We start from the raw sequence: 20,367 nt of genomic DNA on the forward strand, positions 1-20,367 counted from the left end.
CGTTACACTTTCAGAACACCTGCAGCGGTTGACTCTACAATTGCTCCACCTTGTACTATTTCATCAACCCTACTTGAATTGCAGGGAAAGAATGGATCAGTGAGGACAGCTGCTTTCTGTGACACAATTCCCCTAACTTCTGTGAAGGCCACTGTTGACATTAATTTACCTGCTGCCCCACTCCATAAGTCAGAATGCCTCACCCCTGAAGGCATACTCAGGGGTAGCAACCAGTATTTATTCATAGCGGGATTCCTGCAGGAGTTGCCCTGCCAACGGGCTAGAGGGGAAGTGAAGAACTAGGAGTCAGCGAAGAGGCACAAGACCTCTGGGTCGCTGGCCATGAACCTCAACAGAGATCCATACAAATCTCACGGTGCTGTTGGCGCTAGCGGCCAGACTCCTGCCTCTTATGGGAGACAGGAACCCTGGATGCCCCAAAGGAAGAATAAAGAGGAAGCACTTTGAAAAGGCCTGAGTTAGTTCCACTGACTTTCTCCATGGACTCAGGCACTGTTGAAAATTTTACCCAAATGCCATAAATCCAGCCTTTTGCTGTCCTGTCCCCTTCAGGTGTAGCCTGTGTAGTGGCTGACAGAGCCCATCAATGTTACTTGGCATTTGTACAACTCCATTTAGCAGAAAGAGCCCAAGGCATTGTATAAATGCTAATTAACCCCCCCCCCCCCAGCAACCATGTGAAGCAGGTATTCCTATCCTTATTTACAGACAGGCAAGCTTAGGCATGGAGAGATGCAGTGACTTTCTCAAGGTCACCTGCATCTCCAGGAACGGAACACATGACTCTCGAATGTCTGTTCCCCTTCTTTAATGTCTTTTCTGCAAATTCCTTAACTCAACCACAATTCAATTGAAAAATATATCTGCACCCTCGCCACTTCGCCCTAGAAAAGCAGGGTGGTCTAATGGATAAGACATTTCAAACCTCTGGCCAGCTTCATGGGGCAGAATTTGTCTCGGCTCTTATGTCCTCTGGGGCCATGGGACAACCCCCAGTACAAGCTAGAGCAGCCATTAGGCTACCTTAAAGTTTCACTCCCACTTCAGTGGATCACATTGGGCTTGCAAGGGTGCAGATCTGTCCACCTTAGCCATGCTTCCTCCCTCCGGCGACACACCTTTCCTGCCTTAACCACTGCACCAAAATGCTACTTGTATTCCCTGCTTCCGTGGAGGCTTGTACCTCTCAATTCTGCCACCTGTAAGATGGGGAGAGTAACACCCACCTCAAAGGGGTTTGGAAAGAATAAATAGTTACTTATTAAAAGATGTGAAGTGCTAAGCACAATACTGTGTTATCATCATCATCACTTACAGAACTGTATCATGAACTGATGAACACATTTTCTGCCCATTTAAGTTACCTCTTATTAATTAACCCCATGCAATAAAGTTAATTACTAGTAATTTGAGGTTTCCCAAAGGTCCATGTCTGATGCTTAGCCACATATATTCTAACAGAACAGCTTTCCTTTAAAATGCTTTAGAAGACAAATGGAAATGAACACTGACCTTCAACTTTCTAAAGACACATTTTTCTTCCCCCAAAATAATGCTCAAAATGCAAGTTGCATTGTCTGTATAGGCTTTAATGATGTTAATAAATTCAAAATTAGACTGTTTGCATTCTTTAGTCTATTTCCTTTAATTGGCACCAGCTGCATCGATCTCGTTTTTGGTCAGATAACTAACTCTTCTAAAAGCTTCTGAAACCAATTTCTGTACATCTCCACACTAACAATTACCATAATCCCATTCTAGTCCAGCAATTGTGTGTTCATTAGAAGCTTAATTTATCCTAATTGCCATCGAAGCCAACATTAGGAAATAGCCATGATGAAAATTAATCAAGGGACGGATAAATTATTGGATGTCTAATTCCACAATTGTCCCAGATTCCTGGGTCCAATTACATTATCTTTTTGTATTACAAGAGTGCCTACTTATCATTATTTGTGTTACGGTAGTGTCTAGGAGGTTTCAACTGAGATCACAGCCCCATTATGCTAGGCTCTGTACATAAGCATAGTAACAGACAGTCCCTGCCCCAAAGAGTTTGCAATCCAAATAGACAAAGGAAAGGTTATCCCCGTTTTACAGATGATGAGAAACTAAGAAACTTGCCCATGATTTCCGAGGAGTCTGTGGCATAGACAGGACTCTGGTTCCCTGAGTCCCAGACCTGCACCATAACCACAGGACCATGGTATCACATGGCAATTGATTTTGACGATGTTGTGCCGATCGGGTGTAATTTCCTTCTTTGGAAGAAGCCTCCAAATTTAAAGGAAAATCAAGCTGGAATATACCGTCACTGGAGGGATAGCCTGAACAAGAGCACTGGCAAACTATGGGTAAAACACCCTGCTCCAAAATGCACGTGTGGGGTTCCCTCTGACTTCAAAGGGAGACCTGCACACACATGGGAAGGCAGAATTTGGCCCCTTTGATAGGAATGATCAAAGAATAATGAGGATAAAATGACTTGAATGGAAAGACGGAAGAAGACCCATGCGTTTGATGTTGCATTTGGCATGAAATGAATCTGGTGCTTTCATTGAGCTCCTCATGGGCTCTGGGTGATATCCCACAGTCAGCACAAGACATCACACATGCACCAGTCACTGTTTTTCCTCCCAGTTGTAGGGGGAAATAGCAAAAGGAGCAGTCCGGTACTAAAGTTCCACAAATGTAGTTCTGTTGAAGTGAATGGAACTGGGCCAACAGACACATGCTGAGAATCGTGCCAACAGTACTTCCCATCTAATGATCTTAGACCGCTTTCTAAACATTAATGACTCAAAAACTCAGCACACCCCTGTGAGGTAAGGGAGTAATACTACTCAACTGAAGGGAAGAAAGTGACTGGCCCAAAGCCCAAGAAAGTCTGTGGCTGAACCAGGAACAGAACAATAGAATATCAGGGTTGGAAGGGACCTCAGGAGGTCATCTAGTCCAAGCCCCTGATCAAAACAGGACCAATCCCCAATTTTTGCAGCAGATCCCTAAACGGTCCCCTGGCTCCCATTCCTGAGCTTTTAACTGACTAAACGGCTTCATTGTGTGTATAGTATCCGTACACCTTCCGGTTCTAAAATGGAGGGAGGGAGCCTGCTGGCTACTGAGCTCAACAGTCCAGAGATGGGGAACTTTCAGGCAAAGATTCTGGGGATAAGCCCAACCCCTAGAAAAAGCAACAAGAGAGTTTTACTGTCCATGAAGTACAGAAGATCTCCCTTTTTTAGAGGCCTCATTGGACAGAGCAAGTTGCAAGTTAATCACTTCAGAACAATCAAGGACTTGGAAAGTACAGTGTCAGGCGATTTGAGAATTTCAAAATGAGTGCTTAATTGGCAAAAGTGGTCCTTAACACTGGAACTTTCTATTACAGCTGGTCATAACGTCCCCCCCCCATGAAATATGGACTTTTTTTTTCTCAACTTAAAACTTTGAGAAAAGACTTTTGTGTGTTTGAATTTTTCTGTTTTTTTCCTTGACATTTATTTTTTTTTCAAATATTGAAATGTTGAATGTTCATGTTTGTTCTTTCTCTTCTTTTCTCCTCTTCCTTCATTCTCCCCCTTCCCCACACCCCAGTGAATGACATCTTAGCTTGAGTTTGTTTTTTTTCTCCTCTTACCCCCCTCCTTTCTCCCCCCCCACACTTTTTCATTTCTTTTTCCAGTTTTATTTTTGCTACTCTAACCTTTCAGAATGTGCTCAACTTTGGAAGAACTGGAGTGTCAGAGATTATTTCCTTTTTCCCAACACTTTCTTTTCCCAAAATGGAGGACGTTTTGAAAAGATACAGAGTACCAAAATGAAAAATGAAAACAGAATATCTTGGCCTTCATTCATTCTATTACAGTCAGTGGACAAAAAAAAAAAAAAGAAAAAGAAAAAGGAAAACCAACAATATGAATTTTTTTCCAAAAATATTCCATGAAAATCATAGAAAAAAATGGTTCCATTTTGATTCCTGTGAAATTTTAACAGCTTTGAAATGCTAAATTTTCTCATGACATTACCATGTCCATATTTCAACCAGCTCTAATCTCTATCTTCATCGGTCCAAGCTCAGATACCTTGGTGATATTGCATACCTACACAGAGATAGCCTAGGTTTGGTGACTTGTGGGACATACTGTAAGATTCATATGGTTTCATGGTGACTGGGGAAGGATGGTGGAATGAAGCTGTTCTGTGGGGGAAGGGACAGAGCTCATTATCTTGCAGGCATGTTTTTAAGGTTTGATTTTTGTTATTATTAAAATTTGCATTGTTAATAATGCTAAACACTAAATGCACCCAGAGTTTAGGAATGAAATGTATATAAATAAATAAAATAAAGGAGATACATAAACCATTCTCTGGTTAGAATTCATCATTTTGCAAGGCAAACTCAGGGACTCCATCTGCAAAGACTTACTAAATAAATAGAAATAACAGGGCATTACAGTGACATGCATCTGTATACAGCTGACCAATGTACCAAGAGAGTGCTTGTTACATGAATGGTGGATGTCCAAGCAATTCCAGTAAAGGGAATACCACTCTGCACCCTCTTATATTCCCTTAGGAGCTCAGAGCTGAAGAGTCAGACCCCAGGAGGTGATCAAGTCACCCCACCACTACATTAGGAAAACAGCTGGTTGAAAAGTCTTGCAGACTTAGGCTACAAGTGTTCAAATTAAGCAGTGGTAGCAGAAGCAAAAACACTGCCAGCTACCAGGAGACCCACGCTCCACACCGAAGCCAATGGGTGAACAGCACTGACTTCACACGTTTTATGGAAAGAGCCAAACAGAGCAGCGGTATCAGAATCACAAATGTTGTTGAAGAGATCACTCTGCTCGCACTACCCCTAAAATTACTTGTAGTCGCAATTGTTAAGCATATTTCATGTGTGTGCTTGCTTGATCTCACTTACTCTGGAATTATATTGGGGTAATGAGAATGGAATTTGGCGCAATCTTGAATAGTGCATGGAGTTCTGGTTGACCCGTATCAAAAAGAATTGGAAAAGGTACAGAGAAGAGCAAAAAGAAACGATTGGGGGATGGGAGGGTGGAACAGCTTCCATACCAGGTGAGATTTAAAACCCTGGGGCTGTTCATCTTAGAAAAGAGAAGATTAAGGGAGGATATGACAGAGGTCTATAAAATCATGACTGGTGTGGAGAGAGTGAATAAGGAAGTGTTATTGACCCCTTCACATAACACAAGAACTATGGGTCACCAGATGAAATTAAGAAGCAACAGGTTTAAAACAAACAAAAGGAAGTACTTCTTCACACAAGGCACAGCCAGCCTGTCGAATTTGTTGCTGGGGGATGTTATGAAGGCCAAAAGTGTAACTGAATGAATGAATGAATGAAATGAATTAGAAAATGAATTAGATACATTCATGGAGGATAGGACCATCAATGGCTATTAGACAAGATGATCAGGGATGCTACCCCATACTGTGGGTGTCTCCAGACCTCCAACTGTCAGAAGCTGGGACTGGCCAAGAGGGGATAGATCACTCAGTAATTGTCCTGTTCTGTTCATTCCCTCTGAAGCACCTGGCATTGGCCTTTGTCAGAAGACAGGATACTGGGCTAGTTGGAAAATTGGTCTGACCCACTATGGCTGTTTTTATGTTCTTAAAACATTCTTTCTTTAGACCAGGGTTTCCCAAATTTGGTTCACATCTTGTTCAGGGTAAGCCACTGGTGCTCTGCGAGACACTTTGTTTACCTGAGCGTCCACAGGTATGGCCGCTCGCAGCTCCCAGTGGCTGCAGTTCGCCGTTCCCGGCCAATGGGAAGTGCAGAAAGCAGCGCGGGCCGGGCCACAGCTTCCCACAGCTCCCATTGTCCGGGAATGGGAAACCACAGCCACTGGGAGCTGCGAGCATCTGTACCTGCGGATGCTCAAGTAAACAAAGCATCTTGCGGCCTGCCAGGGGCTTACCCTGAACAAGCCGCGAACCAAAGTTTGTGAACCCCTGCTTTAGACTAAAAAAACCCTCACAGCCAATTTTTCTGGTAAAGAAAAAGGCTACTTCAGAACAGCAAAATGGAGTTCAGACGCCACTGTGCTGAGTGTGGCATAAGAGCCTGAACAGAATAGGATGGGGCTGTCCTGATACCTGATTTTATTCTGCTCTGAACTAGGCTATTTCTCTTGGGCATTGCAATATACGTTGTCCTTATTCATTATGCAGACATCACAGACTCTAAGAACAAAGCAAAGACAGGCAAAATATTTAGCAAGTGTTCCTTCCAGTTCCTTCCAGTTCAGCATGAGACAGCAGGGCAAATTATTTAAATCAAGATTTCCTGCTTTTTGATTAAAATCTTTTTGATTAAAATCAATTGATTTTAATCTTGTTTTTCACTTGTTGTTTTTTAGTTTTTTTCCCATAGAAAGATTGATTCTCATTGATTGGTATAATTTGGTACTTCTTTTTGCTAATCAGGGGGATACACTATATTTATAGACCTTTATTTAAGCAATTATACAGTTTAACAAATGTATTCAGATTCTTTATACTTTTTTATGTTAGAAAATGATGACTGATGCATTTCTAATTTAGTAGGTGATTTACTTTTTACTTGAGTTTTGCATTATGCTGAATTTGGATGGAAATTGGAGTTCAATTAAAAATGCACAAAATCAGCATTTTAAATTTTTTTCTATTAGTTAACTAAAACTATCTAAAATGTACTGGAAACAAAAAGAGTAAGTCTACCAAAACATGTTTTGCATTGAAAGCTAACTGATTAATTAAACAAATGAAGTATTATATGTTGTCATAAATATAAAGGGAAGGGGTTAAGCAGCTCTGATACAGTACTATAAAATCCTCTTACCTGTAAGGGGTTAAGAGACTACAGTAACCTGGCTGGCACCTGACCAAATGAACCAATAAGGGGGACAAGATACTTTCAAATCTAAGGGGAGGGGGAGGCTTTGTCTGTCTGTCTGTGTGATGCCTCTGCCGTGGACAGATCAAGAAAGCAAGCAATCCAACTCCTATAGAGTTAGTAAGTAATCTAGCTAGAAAATGCATTAAATTTCCTTTTGTTTTTGGCTTATGGAATTCGCTGTGCTGGAGGGAATGTGTATCCCTGTTTTTGTGTCTTTTGTGTCTTAAGGTTTTGCCTAGAGGGATCTCTATGTTTTGAATCTGTCTGCCTGTGAGATTATCTTCCATTCTAATCTTGCAGAGTTGTTCTTTTACCTTTGTTTTGTTCTTCTAATAAAGTTCTGTTTTTTAAGAATCTGATTGGGTGTTTAGGGTCCTAAACACCCACAGATAGTCTGTGCTCATCTTGTTTATTCTCAAGCCTCCCCAGGAAAGGAGGTGTAAGACGGGGAGGGGGGGTATTTTGGGGGAATAGGAACTCCAAGTGGTCCTTTCCCTAATTCTTTGTTAAATCACTTGGTGGTGGCAAGGTACCCTCCAAGGGCAAAAAGTTTGTGCCTTGGGGAAGTTTTACCCTAGGTTGGTAGAAATAAGCTTAGGGCGTCTTTCATGCGGGTCCCCACATCTGTACTATAGAGTTCAGAGTGGGGAGGGAACCCTGACATATGTAGTTAGTGAACTGAACTGATTGTTTCTGTTCACCATGTCCTTCAGGATTCGAAACCTAGTAGATTTCATCCTGCCACACCCTGTTTTTAGTCATTGCTTGGAATGAGGAAAAATAAGCTTTCCTGCTTTTTCAACTCCCAAATGATCTCTCAACTTTGAATGGCCCAGTCATTGAACCGAACTGGCCGAATGAAAGTGAAGCAAATATTCTCGCCGTACCTGCAGAAGAGGCTACTACTGTCAAAAGTTAGTTTAGAACCTGACTGCAGGTGGTCAGCCAGTGACTTCCACTGGTTCAGTGGCTTGACTTTCTTTAAAACTTTGGCAGCAAACCTGTACTGTTTGAATATATTTTTAATCCATTTCAATTATTTGAATGGATGATAGTAAGTTTAGGACTGAACATAGGTTGGCATAATTTTAAATCGAACTTTAAAAATATATTTTTATCTCCCCTCCTAGACAGTGTCCAAGAGGTAGGGGCAGGACCCTGGCAAAAGCTATAAGATATCAAAACATTGCCATTTGTCCATTGATACTCTAGGCAACTTCTCCCCTAGTCCATTCACAGAGTCGGCCCATTGTGTGCTTGTTCCCCCGTGATAGCCTAATTTCACAATGGCCCTGCTCTTCACAAATAAACATATTCTTGCTGGATAATTATCACAGAAGGAACAGTGAAACAGCTGGCAGTGCCACTACTGGGGTTTGCTATGCTTCCTTGTCAGTCAGCCTGTGAGTTATCAGACAGACAAGCCCTGTCACTAACTGCATTAAGCAAGCGGGTTTTCAATATTATAGTAGATAAGGAGCAGATTTAGGGCTGTCCTTCTGAATGGCACGGTCCCAAACAAAAGCTGGGCTCTAATTTCCAGGCTCAGGGAGACTAAATGGTAATTGCTAATTTTCTTCTCCTCCAGTCCTGCTGCCATATAAGGGCAAACAGGCTTGTCTAGGAGAGCTACACCCAAAAGTGAAGTGTCTCAAATAGTTCTGATTCATGTCAAGTCTAAATTGTTCTTATTTATTAGAAGAGGGTTAGTTTTTTCTTTTATTGAATACTGGCTTTAAAAGAAAAGAAGAAAGTTTAATGGGAAAACAATCTCCCTTTCAAAATTTTTGCACATTTCCCCTGGATCCTTCCACCTTGCCAAACTCCCCAACACTGAAAACACTGCAAGTTGGGGATTTTTTCTCACCCTCTCTCGCCATTCCCGCCGACTCTCCTTTTCAGCAGAAAAACAGAAATATGGAGAAAGGGAGGGAATGTAACCAAAAAAAGGTAGGTTTAAAAAATATCCAAACACCCAAAAATATTTAGTAAAGTATTTCATACACACAAAAAAATCAGAATCAAATGTGTGCTAGGTGCTGTACAAACAGAGGGCCCCAGCCCTGAGGAGCTTACAGTCTAAACAGGCAACAAAGAAAGGGTGGGAGAGGAACTCACAGGTCATCCAACGGAGGGGGGGAATAGCACCCTGATTTCCTGATTCTGAATCCAGTACCCTCGCTACTAGACTGTACTGCCTCAAAGAATGGGGCAGATTCTAGGGGCAGATCCTAGAGGGTGTTCAATTCTATGGGTCTGGCTGAATTCATAACAGAGATAAGAGTACAATGGTCACATGCAGATTCTGCATTGATCAGGAGTGTGTGGAAGCAGGATAAACATTTCTGGCTACACCTCCTTGCAATTATGGCTGGCCCGGAGTGCACCCAATTATAGGAGTGTATTTCTAATGAGAGCCCAATTAATTGCCAAACAAGCAATGAAAAATAAGAAACATATAAAAGGATTTTTTTTTTCAGAAACAAAATAATCCAGTGCACGAAATGGAAGTGAGCAACTGAGGCCTCAGGGGAAAAGATATTAAACACTGAAAATAGGAACACTACCTCGAATTAGAATGGATATGAGAAAGGATTCCTTCGCAGATTCCATCTACAACATACTGCAGGTTATTTATTTGGGGGCAAATGCAATATCAAATATTTGCTTCTTCAGTCCCAGCCAGGAATTTTAATTCACTATAAAGCAAATAAAGCTGAAACATATTGGGCATAATTAGCTACAATATTCTCTTGTTTTTGTGGCCAGCTTAAAAAAAATAAATCATATGAAGTTTGGAATCTGCTGTAGGCCATAAACTAAATCTTCAAGAGAAAACCTGGCAAGTGTATACAGAGGGTTGTGCTTTCAGTGGATTTATCCCAACCCCTTTTACCTGCAATAGCATCTAATTTCCCCAAGGTCCTTTTTCTGCTGTTCAATACCATAAGGTGGGGGGAGAAAGGGAGAAGAGGAGTCAGGAACTAATTTTTTTTTTTTAAAAAAAGAGCAAACCGTGTTTAGCAGATCTAGGACGATGATGAGGAAAAAAAGCTGAATTTGAAAGGTCAACTCCATTCAGCAAGGAAAATATCACATTAAGCAGACTTCTTTAGAAGATGCTTTGGAGGCTTTTCATATAGCGAGAGAATAAACAGCATGTGAAAGGGGTAGGGAAAATAAGTACACAATTGACTTGCACTTATTAATACTGCATAACTTCTGAGTAGCAGAGGGAAGCAGGCCCATGAATCAGCTCTATACGGTCATCTCCAATGAGTTAAGATGTTAACTTCAATCCCTTCATGCTGAGTGCTATTTATACCAAACACCATTTGTACTTATTAGGAGACTCGGAATATGCAGCTGAATCTTGATTTAATAAGAATGACTATGTGTGAGTTTCCATCTGACTGCCAGGCAGGATGGGATACTGAAGCACTGATACCACGGCGATGGGCTTGTTAGAAATGTCAGGATCAATAGAGCGGATAGCGAGGCATGCAGAGCCGAGTTTGCATTCCTGGTCACAAGGCTCAGGGACCTGGAACTCCTGGGATGTCCTGCAAGAAGCTCCACCTTCTGCCAAGGTGACTTTGATCTACATCCATTTTTTGTTGTTGTTGTTTTAAAGAACTGGAGATCACTGTGGGGCCCTTGACAGGCACTATCAACACTTGACTTAGCAAGGGGAAGTGCCAATCATATTTAAACATGCAGAGGACAATTCATGTCAAAGCAGCATCATGAAGGACACAACATTAGGAAGAGAAGTAATCGAATTAAAATGGTCTATCCATTCATTCCTTTCAGTCTTGATCTTTACAGAACTCCACCCCAGTGAGCCCTTAATCTACATTTAGAAACCCAAGAACGTAAGTGTTACAAAACATAAATGATCAAAAGCAGCAGCATTTCTCCCCCTTCCCCAACCCTGCCATGTCTCACCTACTCGCCGAACAGAAGGGGTTCAAAATCCCCACCCACTGCACTTGCCTACCCCCCTCACCAGCCCTAGTCCTCTGTCAATGCCTGCTCACACAGACAGGCTCCGGAAGGTCCTCTGGTGTGAGCTACTTCCCACCAGGGCCATGGCAGGGAGGGGATAATTCCAAGGAGGGGCCCTGATGGAGAACACTCCGCTAGTAGTCAACTCAAGCATCCCCTCGGATCTCAAACGAGGCAGAATGGTGCGGTAGGAGAAAGTGTTTGCAGAGGCCTCAGGCTGATTGATAAATGTATGATCATTGTATCATGACTGGTTATGGGGCACAAACTCTGCCCAGAGCCTGTCTGGAGCAGCCAGTCTTCTGGGCACCTATGAGAGGCGACAAGGCAAAGGAATCAAAGCCCCACTACCACCCTCCTCATGTAGTGGCCACAGAACTGTTCACCACAGGCTACTCCAATGGATGGCATCTCCAGGCCGCTTGCTGGAGTGGGAGAACAGGAAAAGAGGAGCCATGCAGCAATCCCCAGATCTTACCTCCCTCCGTGCCCTCCCCTGCACACCCAGGGAGGCAGGGGTTTGCCCCCCTGAATATATTCCCCAAATAAGCGTTAGCTCTCTGGGTCCCAGTCCATCAAATGGGAGACACAGAAAGTGCCTGAGATGAGTCTGAGCTGCAGGCAGCCCTGCAGTGCTCACTTCTCTATTCTGAGCATCCCACCTGCTATACAAGCCGACAGGAGCTTCCTAAGACCAAACAGAGCATCTGGGCCATATGGTGAAAGGCTGGAATTCTGCAGCCTTTCCAGACCAGATTCAACCAGCCAAGGTTTGTGGATTTTAGTTGTCCATTTTTCTAGCATCCATGGCAGCACTTCAGCAGCAACATCTTGTATGTGTCCATGATCCAGCACCTATTCTCTGCACCTGGTGCCAGCCACGGCAGACAACCAGTTCTGCCTTAGGCTTACAGCTAGCGTTTCTAGTCCCATTCACTGATACTGTCAGCCAATCGCCAAGTTGGAAATCCTAAAGCTAATCAACGACATGGCCAAGTTCTCAGTCTCTGCATATTTATTTTTCTAGCCATTTTATAAAGTTTAATAAGCAGTTGCTGGAATTTGCCTCAGCCTTCATTTCCCACTAGAGAGAAAGAGGACAGTATTTGAATCTATGCACACCTGTACGCCTTCTCTCCACAGCCCCGTGTGGAGGAAAGTAGACCGTACATAAACAATAATTAGCACTTACATTGTGCCTTTCCTACAATGATCATCACAACGCATTTTATGATATGCAGAAATATTACAGTCCTCATTGTGCAAATGGTGAAATGAAGGCACAGAGCATTATCTAAGGTTACAAAACAAGTTACACCACTCTTGGAAAATAAATGGTGTTATTACTCATTTACACTGGTATGAGTGAGAGGAGAATCTGGACCAACGTTGTGCACTTATAGAATCCTATAAATGTAGGGCTGATAGGGGCCTTCAGAGGTCATCCAGACCAGCCCCCTGTACTTTAGAACCATAGAATATCAGGGCTGGAAGGGACCTCAGGAGGTCATCTAGTCCAACCCCCTGCTCAAAGCAGGACCAATCCCCAATTTTTGCCCCAGATCCCTAAATGGCCCCCTCAAGGATTGAACTCACAATCCTCGGTTTAGCAGGCCAATGCTCAAACCACTGAGCTAGATACCTTCTATAGCACTTTCTCACTGTGTCTCAAGGCTCTTTACAAACATCAATGAATGGAGTCTCCCAATACTCCTATCAGGGAAGTGTCACATGCATTTTGCAGACCAGACTTGTAATGTGCCTAAGATTACAGCGCCTCAGTGACCAGAATAGAGCCCAGGGGGCTTGCTGGCTATGATCATTCCACACAGCCTCTAAATGACCAACCAAGGAGATACCCAGGCCACAGCAGGACCCGATGACCACATCTGACTGGATTTGCACTTCATCCTTTAGCATTTTAAATTGAGGACGCTGCGGGATAAGCACAGATTTATTGCATTTGTAGAAATGGGGAATTCATGGTTCAGAGTCAAGTTAGGAAAGTGGCAAATTGGTTGAAGAATAATTGAAATAAAAGTGCAGTTCTGACTTTTACCCAGATGCCCACCAAGACAGAGCCATTGGCGAGGACTCAAGGTAACAAGCATGAAATCATGAGCAGCAGTTCGGGCTGGCTGGCCGGCCGGCCCATGCCTGGTGGCCATGACATCTCCCAGCAGTGTCTGAGAGCTGCACTTTTCAAATGAGCGTTCCCGTAGGGGTCAGATACAGCACAATTCTCAGCGGCTTTCTGAAAGATTTTTAACACACGCTTGGCCCCTTCTCCTTCCTCTCCTGCAGGGTAACATTACTCGCACTGATACTTCAGATCGCATAGCCATAACAACAAGCCACAGATCCTCCTGGAGGGGAAGCCTAAAACATAGCCATCTATTTCCCCTATGCACTTTTGTACATACAGGCAACTAAGAACTCAAAAGAACCTCTTCTTTGTCCTTCATGGTGTGTAGCGATAACATCTTGGGGCTTCAGAGACTTAGGGACAGGCATAAAATTTAGTCACCATTTCTCCCTTATGTTGCTTTTATGTTCCCTCCACACCTTCTCACCCTGCCTCCCACACTGTACAGCAGAGAGGGGAAGCTGGCCATAAATGCATGTTCCGAGAAAATCTGTTTTCTCACTCATTTAATCTCTGTAAAAGGAGACAACCATCCCCTGCTGGGCACACATTTTCCTAACCAAGCAGAAATTTCAAAGGGGACATAACAAAGAAGCCTATAATTGTACAAACCTACACAAACCTTGAAAACGTATCACAGACTGCTGCATCCAAGCAGGATATGGTCCTACTATTTGCCTTCAAGGGAGTTGCAAGAACAATTACATTAAAGGTTGTAAGATGCTAGATACTATGGTAACAGAGGCCAGATGGATACCATAGATACATATATGCTAAAATGAACTCACTGAAGCTCGACAGTTGTAACAGATCCATGTGCTAAAGAAACAGCTAAATAGTTCAAATGCAGTGTTGGGGCTAGAACCCAGAACCTTGCCTCCAAAAACACAGGCCTCTACCAGTTGAGCTAAAGGAGATTCTGCTTCTCCTCCCCAAGACAGCACTTTAGAATACACCCAGAGCAAAGGGGGAATGAGTTGAATTAGTGTTTTCTGCTCCTCCATTGTCCTCCTCACCTCCTCCCTGCATACTTTGGGATTGTGTGCACCTCTGGGGGAACATGGAGGAAGCCACCTCTGTGCTGTCATGAGGATTGGGACAGTGATTATGACAGGAGCTTATGGTGCTGGAGCAAAGCCCTTTGCTTCTCTCCACCACCCAAGGCACCAGCATAAGGGACATTCACAGTATATCCCTAATATTACATGCCCCTAGTCACATGTAGCTTCTGCACAAGAGGCAGCAGTAAACCTATGCAAGAAGACAGAGGGCACACCTGAGAGTTTTCTTGAGCCTGCATGCAGCAAAAACACTCTGCACATGTGATCCCCCTCATCTATGCGGTAATAAGGTAGTATAGGCTAGATGCTGAGATAGTATAAATCAGCATAACTCCACTGAAATAAATGGACCCATGTCAATTTACACTAGGTGAGGATGTGGCCCAATGAATTCAGAAAGCACTAAAAAAGCCAGAGCTAGCGTAATCTAATGCTCTTCAGAAAACAGAACCAGAAATGCTGATTATGAGGTATTATTCCTTGCTAGCCAGCTCCTAGAGTTTTCCCAGTAAACTCCTTCTAGGAGCCTTTACTGTGTTGCAGGATTCCTATTTTCAGAATCTGGGAATGAACGACGCCAGTTTACAAGTTTGTAAGAAATAAATTGCTTTCCAGAAGAGGTTGTTGCCTAGATAACGAAGACAAATGACCCATTTACATGTTAATTAAGTTACATAATTCCCACTTTACAATTACACAAATACGTGCATTGCAGTGTGTGCTGCAATAAATCTTGTAATTAAGAACAGGGAGATCCCATTTTGGAGGGAAAATGCTATTACAGAATTTTAATACACACCTTATTCCCTGATTCTAGATGGGAGGATTTACAATTCAGATCTGGTTCCAGATACAATCTTCCCTGAAGTTTAGGGTTGTTGAGGTTCAGGTTTTTGGCTTAGTTCATTAGAGAGATAGGACTGATAAGAAATTTGGATATAGACACAATTGTGATTTTCTCCTGCCTTGAAAACATCCTCAACCCCCCTCCACCACCATCCCCTAAAATCACCATAAAGATTTAAAAAGGAAACACAAAATACAAGTCACTAAAACTTGAATTTTTTTTAAAGGAAAACATAAGAGCACAGTAATCAAGTCACCAGACTAACAACTAGTTGGGCCTAAAACTCTTGTATCTGCCCTTATATATCAATACACTTTTACCAGCTTAATTTGGAATTTGCTGAAGAAGCAAAGTTTCAGCCAAAACCAGCCTGAATGTGCTTAAAAAACACTCGGACAATGCTGTGCTGGTTGGACAGGAGTGTAGGTCTTTTCAAGATTCACAAAATTCTGAACTCAGTCCTACCACCTTCCATAGCTTTCCAGCCAAAATTCTGTACAGTGAACTGTGGCAGATTTTGGAGATCTGACTCTTCAATGCTAGAGGATATGCAAAGGATGCAGCATTGTGTTTCATTATCTGCATTTAAACTTCTTCTCCCTGCTCTGGGCTCAGTCTATGGCCTTTGGATTTGGGAACAATCATGCTGGCAAAGTAATAGCTTCTCTGAATCATTTTTCAGTCTTGTCCTAGTGTGTTTCCAATTCTCTGCTCTTAATTAGATCAACCCAGATTTCAAATGAGGCTGCAACAGCGCTGCCATCCTCCTGCAATCTGTCAAATCCTTTTATAACTTTCTGCCCATTGCTTTTGTAAATGTAGCGTCTCTCTGGAGTGCCCCCTGTTGTGTAAAGTGTGTGCTATGTTCTGATCCAAATCCTCTCTAGGCTCAGCACAAATGTTAACACAATGACGGGAGAGTTTGATGCACATGGAGAGAGAGAGAGAGACTTATCCTGGGAACTCCTCTATACTGAGAAGCTGAATCATCCATGCTCTTTTATCAGTCAGACAGCCGGCCATGGGCTGATGGTGTCTCCAGAAGAATTTCTGAACTTCCACAATGTACTTGAGGACTAATTTTTTTTGAAGATGGTCTTTATTTCTCAACGAGGTTTAAATAGTGTGCTGAACACCCATGGATCAGAAGTGCAGAAAGGCTGCACCTGAGAATTTCTCACGCTTTTTACTTTACTGTTGCATGACCTCACAATCTTCCTCCTGGTGGGTTAGCACAAGCAAGCAGAGTCTCTGGAATGACGATGCAGGCACCACCCTGAACTTCATCTCAGGGTTACTTCCTGAGTCAGGTGTCTTTCCTGTCTGGGAGGAGCAACGGCCTTTCCGGACTGTCTATGGCGGTGTCACAAATACAGGCTCAGCCAGCACACTAGCGGTTACGTTATTTTTATTGTCTAAGCAAATGGCAAAGTACTCCTTCTCACCCTTTTCTTTCAGTGACTTGGAAACACTACTCCGCGGTTTTGCTTACAGATACCATCATTTGCCCTGTATTGATGCTGGTGGTTAGAAGTGGGCCATTTCTTGTGTTTGACCAACAAACATGAACTAACGTCAACTGTGATTCTTTTAGTTCTTCCTTTAATCGTTCCTCTGTTTCTTCATTTAGAGCAGTGGTTCCCAAACTGGGGTTTGTGAACCCCTGGGGTTTCGCAAAATGTTACAGGGGGTTCTTGGGGAAAAATTCCCTAATGGCAGACAGGCCAGCAGCCAGGAGCCCCTGGATTTCCAAGAGCTAAGCAGACCAAAGCAAGTATACCTATCACACTGAGGAAATTTAAACTTCAAGACTCCTTATAAGAAATGGAAAGGGAGGTGGATATTTTTTGCTGTTTTTAAAATTAAATAGACAGCTAGTATTGCATTTTAAAATTATTATGAAGAACAAGTTTAAGCTTTGTTGTAACATGCGTTGTTTGCCTGGACTGCTCAAGACCTGAATGCTTGTGTAGAAGGAACTCTTTGAGTTAGCGTCTTAAATCCCTTCATACTGTTCCACATCTGATACTCCTTGATGAAACACAGGAGCCTTGTCTATGGATTTCATCACACAGGTTCCTTTATTTGGTAAACAGCAAAGCTACGTTGAGTTGATCAGACTTAAGTGTAGGGGATGGGTATAAGGCGTTCCACATATCCAAAGTTACACAGACCACCTCTTCCTTTATAGACATTGACACAGTACATTAGCTATACATTAAATCACATATTTTTGATTGCCTTGGTTACTTTGCGGGAACCAATCCCTGTACAGCATGTTTTGTCCATGTGCTGTTCACGTGGAACCTGATCTTTACATTCCACGTTTATCTTGTCCATGGTCCCCAACATCAAGCTGTTGCTGCTCATCTTAGCTAGCACAGACATCCTGCCTCCAGCATACTGTTTGTCAAGCCCCTATTTACAACTTAACCTTCCATTGACTTTCTCAATTAGGCCCACTGAGAAATGAGTTACTAAGTTACTTATGTCAAGCCAGGCCTGCAACTAGAGTGGAGCCACAAGCTGAGAACCTGTCTGCACTTCATTTTTTTCTTTTGAGTTGCTGAGTGGGTGCTACATTGAAGGCAACACTAGCATTCAATAAAGGTTGAAAACTTTATCATCAAGTTCATGGTTTTGCCTTTCCTCTATTATGGCGTGATCACAGATTGATCTTTGGCCTCTGAAGATGAACAGAAACTGCTGGATTAGTACAGGCTTATTGTGATTGTGTAACAATCATAACAATGGCATTGGAACAGCTGCACAGTAGGCCCATCAAATACATCAGTGTTCTCCTCTTCCACTTTAATAGACAAAAGTATTAAATGGTATATTTGGTCTTGAATCAGATGATTCTGATTTTCTAAGAAGGCCACAAATCATTTCTATCTTGCTATTTAACAACACTCAACAAAGCATTATCTCTTTTTATTATTTCATTTCATTTCATTTAATTTCATTTCAACTACTTATTTCGTACCAATCCAGTCAATCTTATCCAGTATATTGAGTCTGCTAAATTCATACATTGACATTTGGTAGCCCTTAAACACGAGCAACATAGTAGCAGTTTTGATCAGCAGTTTTAATATTTATGACATTTCCAATAAGAAACTACCACTTATGGAATTGAAGACAGAGGGTCTAGTCAGTTTTATAAGGAACCAGATTATGAGATGAACTGCCCACCTTCCAGAAGTTTCTAGATTCCAGAAAACCAATCCTCACGTCTCCACCCAGTCCAATCTCTTCGATATTCAATGGCAGTTGATTCCACCCACTAGCCCAGAGGTGGGCACACTACAGCCCGCAGGCCACATTCAGCCCACAGGTCTGTCCTGCCCGGCCCTTGAGCTCCCGGCCGGGGAGGCTAGTCTCTGGCCCCTCCCCTGCTGTACCCGCGCCCCCGCAGCCTCAGCTCACTGCGCCACCAGCGCTCTGGCCTGTTGCTCCTACCAGGCAGCACGGGCGGCATGGCTGCGAGCGTCTGCCGCTCTGAGTGGAATGGTAAGGGGGCGGGGAGCCGGGGGGGGCGGGGGTTGGATAAGGGGCAGGAGGTTCTGGGGGGCAGTCAGGGGACAGGGGGCGGTCAGGGGACAGGGAAACAGGGGGGGTTGGATGGGTCGGGGGTTCTAGGGGGGTGTGGATAGGGGTCGGGGCAGTCAGGGAACAGGGAGCGGGGGGGGGTTGGATGGGGCGGGGGTCCCGGGAGGAGGCGGGAAGTGGGAGGGGGCAGATAGGGGTCAGGGCCAGGCTGTTTGGGGAGACAGAGCCTTCCCTACCCAGCCCTCCATCCATTTCGCAACCCAGATGTGGCCCTCGGGCCAAAACATTTGCCCACCCCTGCACCAGCCCCACCTCAGACGATTGATGACACCATAAATCCTCTTTCACCTCAAGGCTTCAAGATGGTTCTAGAGCTTTCTTACTGTTTCCTAAAGTTCCCGAAGGACATAACAAGAACCTTGATATTCTAATCTCTTCCAATTTAAGTTTCCAGAAGAAGGTTTAGATTCACAAAATAAAATTTGAGACTATAGTATGAATAATTTTAATATATACTATGTTCATATAATTACTTCAGAGTGATGCACACATTCAAAACATTTACACGGAAAAGAAAAATTGTAAAACCCATGAAAAACTACTTCGTTGTATTTTTCCTTATATTAAAGCAGAGACTCCCCCCCCACACACCTCCCTCAGCCTTGGATACAGATCCCGAGTTGAGCAGGATTTTGGCTCAGGTCTGTCCTTGGAAGATACGGACACTTGATCATTTTTTAGTCTTATTGACTTTGTAATATGCCAGTGCGATGTGCCAGACTGCTGTTATAAATGTGGTATGTTGTACAGTCTAACAAGAAAATTGTAAATGATCTATTTAAACAAAACAGTGAGTACATTAAGGAGATGACATGTTTTGATGAATCAAATAAATTTCTCCTTCTCTCTCCCATTCCTTTTAAACTTCAAAGCAATCAAATGTTGTTTATGCATAAAATTTAATCCCTTCACAAATCTGTAGCTTGATTGAATTTGCATACTCTATTTCCTCTGAGCCAATGCTAAGAGAGCCTCCTGTAATTTAAGCTATTTCCCCTGCAGTCCCCCTATTTTTGCAGTTATATTTTCTATTAGCAGCTCTATTATGCCTAATATCTGTAATGTTGGAGGATTAGAATTTTCACTTAAAGCAACCTGCACTTATAAACTGCTTGGATGAAAAAAAAACCAAACAAATACAAGGAGAGAAGAGACAATAATTACCTGTCTTTGATGTCACACAGATCAATGTGTAAATCACTAAAATTCCCCAGGGAACCTTGCTGAACTAAAATGAGGTCCTTGGGCTGGTTATCAATAAAGATGAGCCTCATGCAGCCTTGAAAAGCAGTAATGGGATTTAAACATTGGGAATCGGTGAAATTGTCAGGGCACCCTGTGGGACAAAAGGGAAGGAAGGGAAAGAAAAAGAATGAAGAATAGGGTTAAAATGAGCATTTATTTCTGTTGGGACTTCCTGATTGAAGACCTTGGGATCTAATTATTCCTACTGTTTTCTTTCCTTGCCCTCTACAAGCTTGTGTGTTATAAATCCTATGGTAATACAGAAGGAGAGCAGCCAGCCAAGGAAACCAGGCGCAAGGGCTTCCGACATGCTGAGCACAGTGAAATGCCCTTTGTCTTCTTTAAACGCTACAGTCAATAGTTAACTCCTCCCAGAGCAAATGCCGTGCAAAATTTTACAGTTGTTACGGGTCAGATTCTGTCAGGGCTAGGCGTGTGGATGAAATCCGATGGCCAGCTGGGAAGGAAAAGAGAGCAGAGACCAGCGTGTCTACCTCTATGTTTGGACAAC

The 20,367-nt window shown here is 43.0% G+C and overlaps 1 protein-coding gene across 2 annotated transcripts in view; it reads right to left on the reverse strand.

Moving 5' to 3' along the window:
• The window catches only part of CNTNAP5 (contactin associated protein family member 5), a 420,028-nt gene that overhangs the window by 161,723 nt on the left and 237,938 nt on the right, over positions 1-20,367 (reverse strand). For both annotated transcript variants that reach the window (XR_012641395.1, XM_074967062.1), the window contains exon 10: positions 19,776-19,947. Coding sequence is in view for 1 of the 2 variants with exons in the window: in XM_074967062.1 (XP_074823163.1) it covers positions 19,776-19,947 (172 nt within the window). In the remaining variant the exon portion in view is untranslated. The remainder of the gene's footprint in view (positions 1-19,775; positions 19,948-20,367) is intronic.

The sequence above is a fragment of the Natator depressus genome, chromosome 11 (assembly GCF_965152275.1).
Source record: "Natator depressus isolate rNatDep1 chromosome 11, rNatDep2.hap1, whole genome shotgun sequence".
NCBI lineage: Eukaryota > Metazoa > Chordata > Testudines > Cheloniidae > Natator > Natator depressus.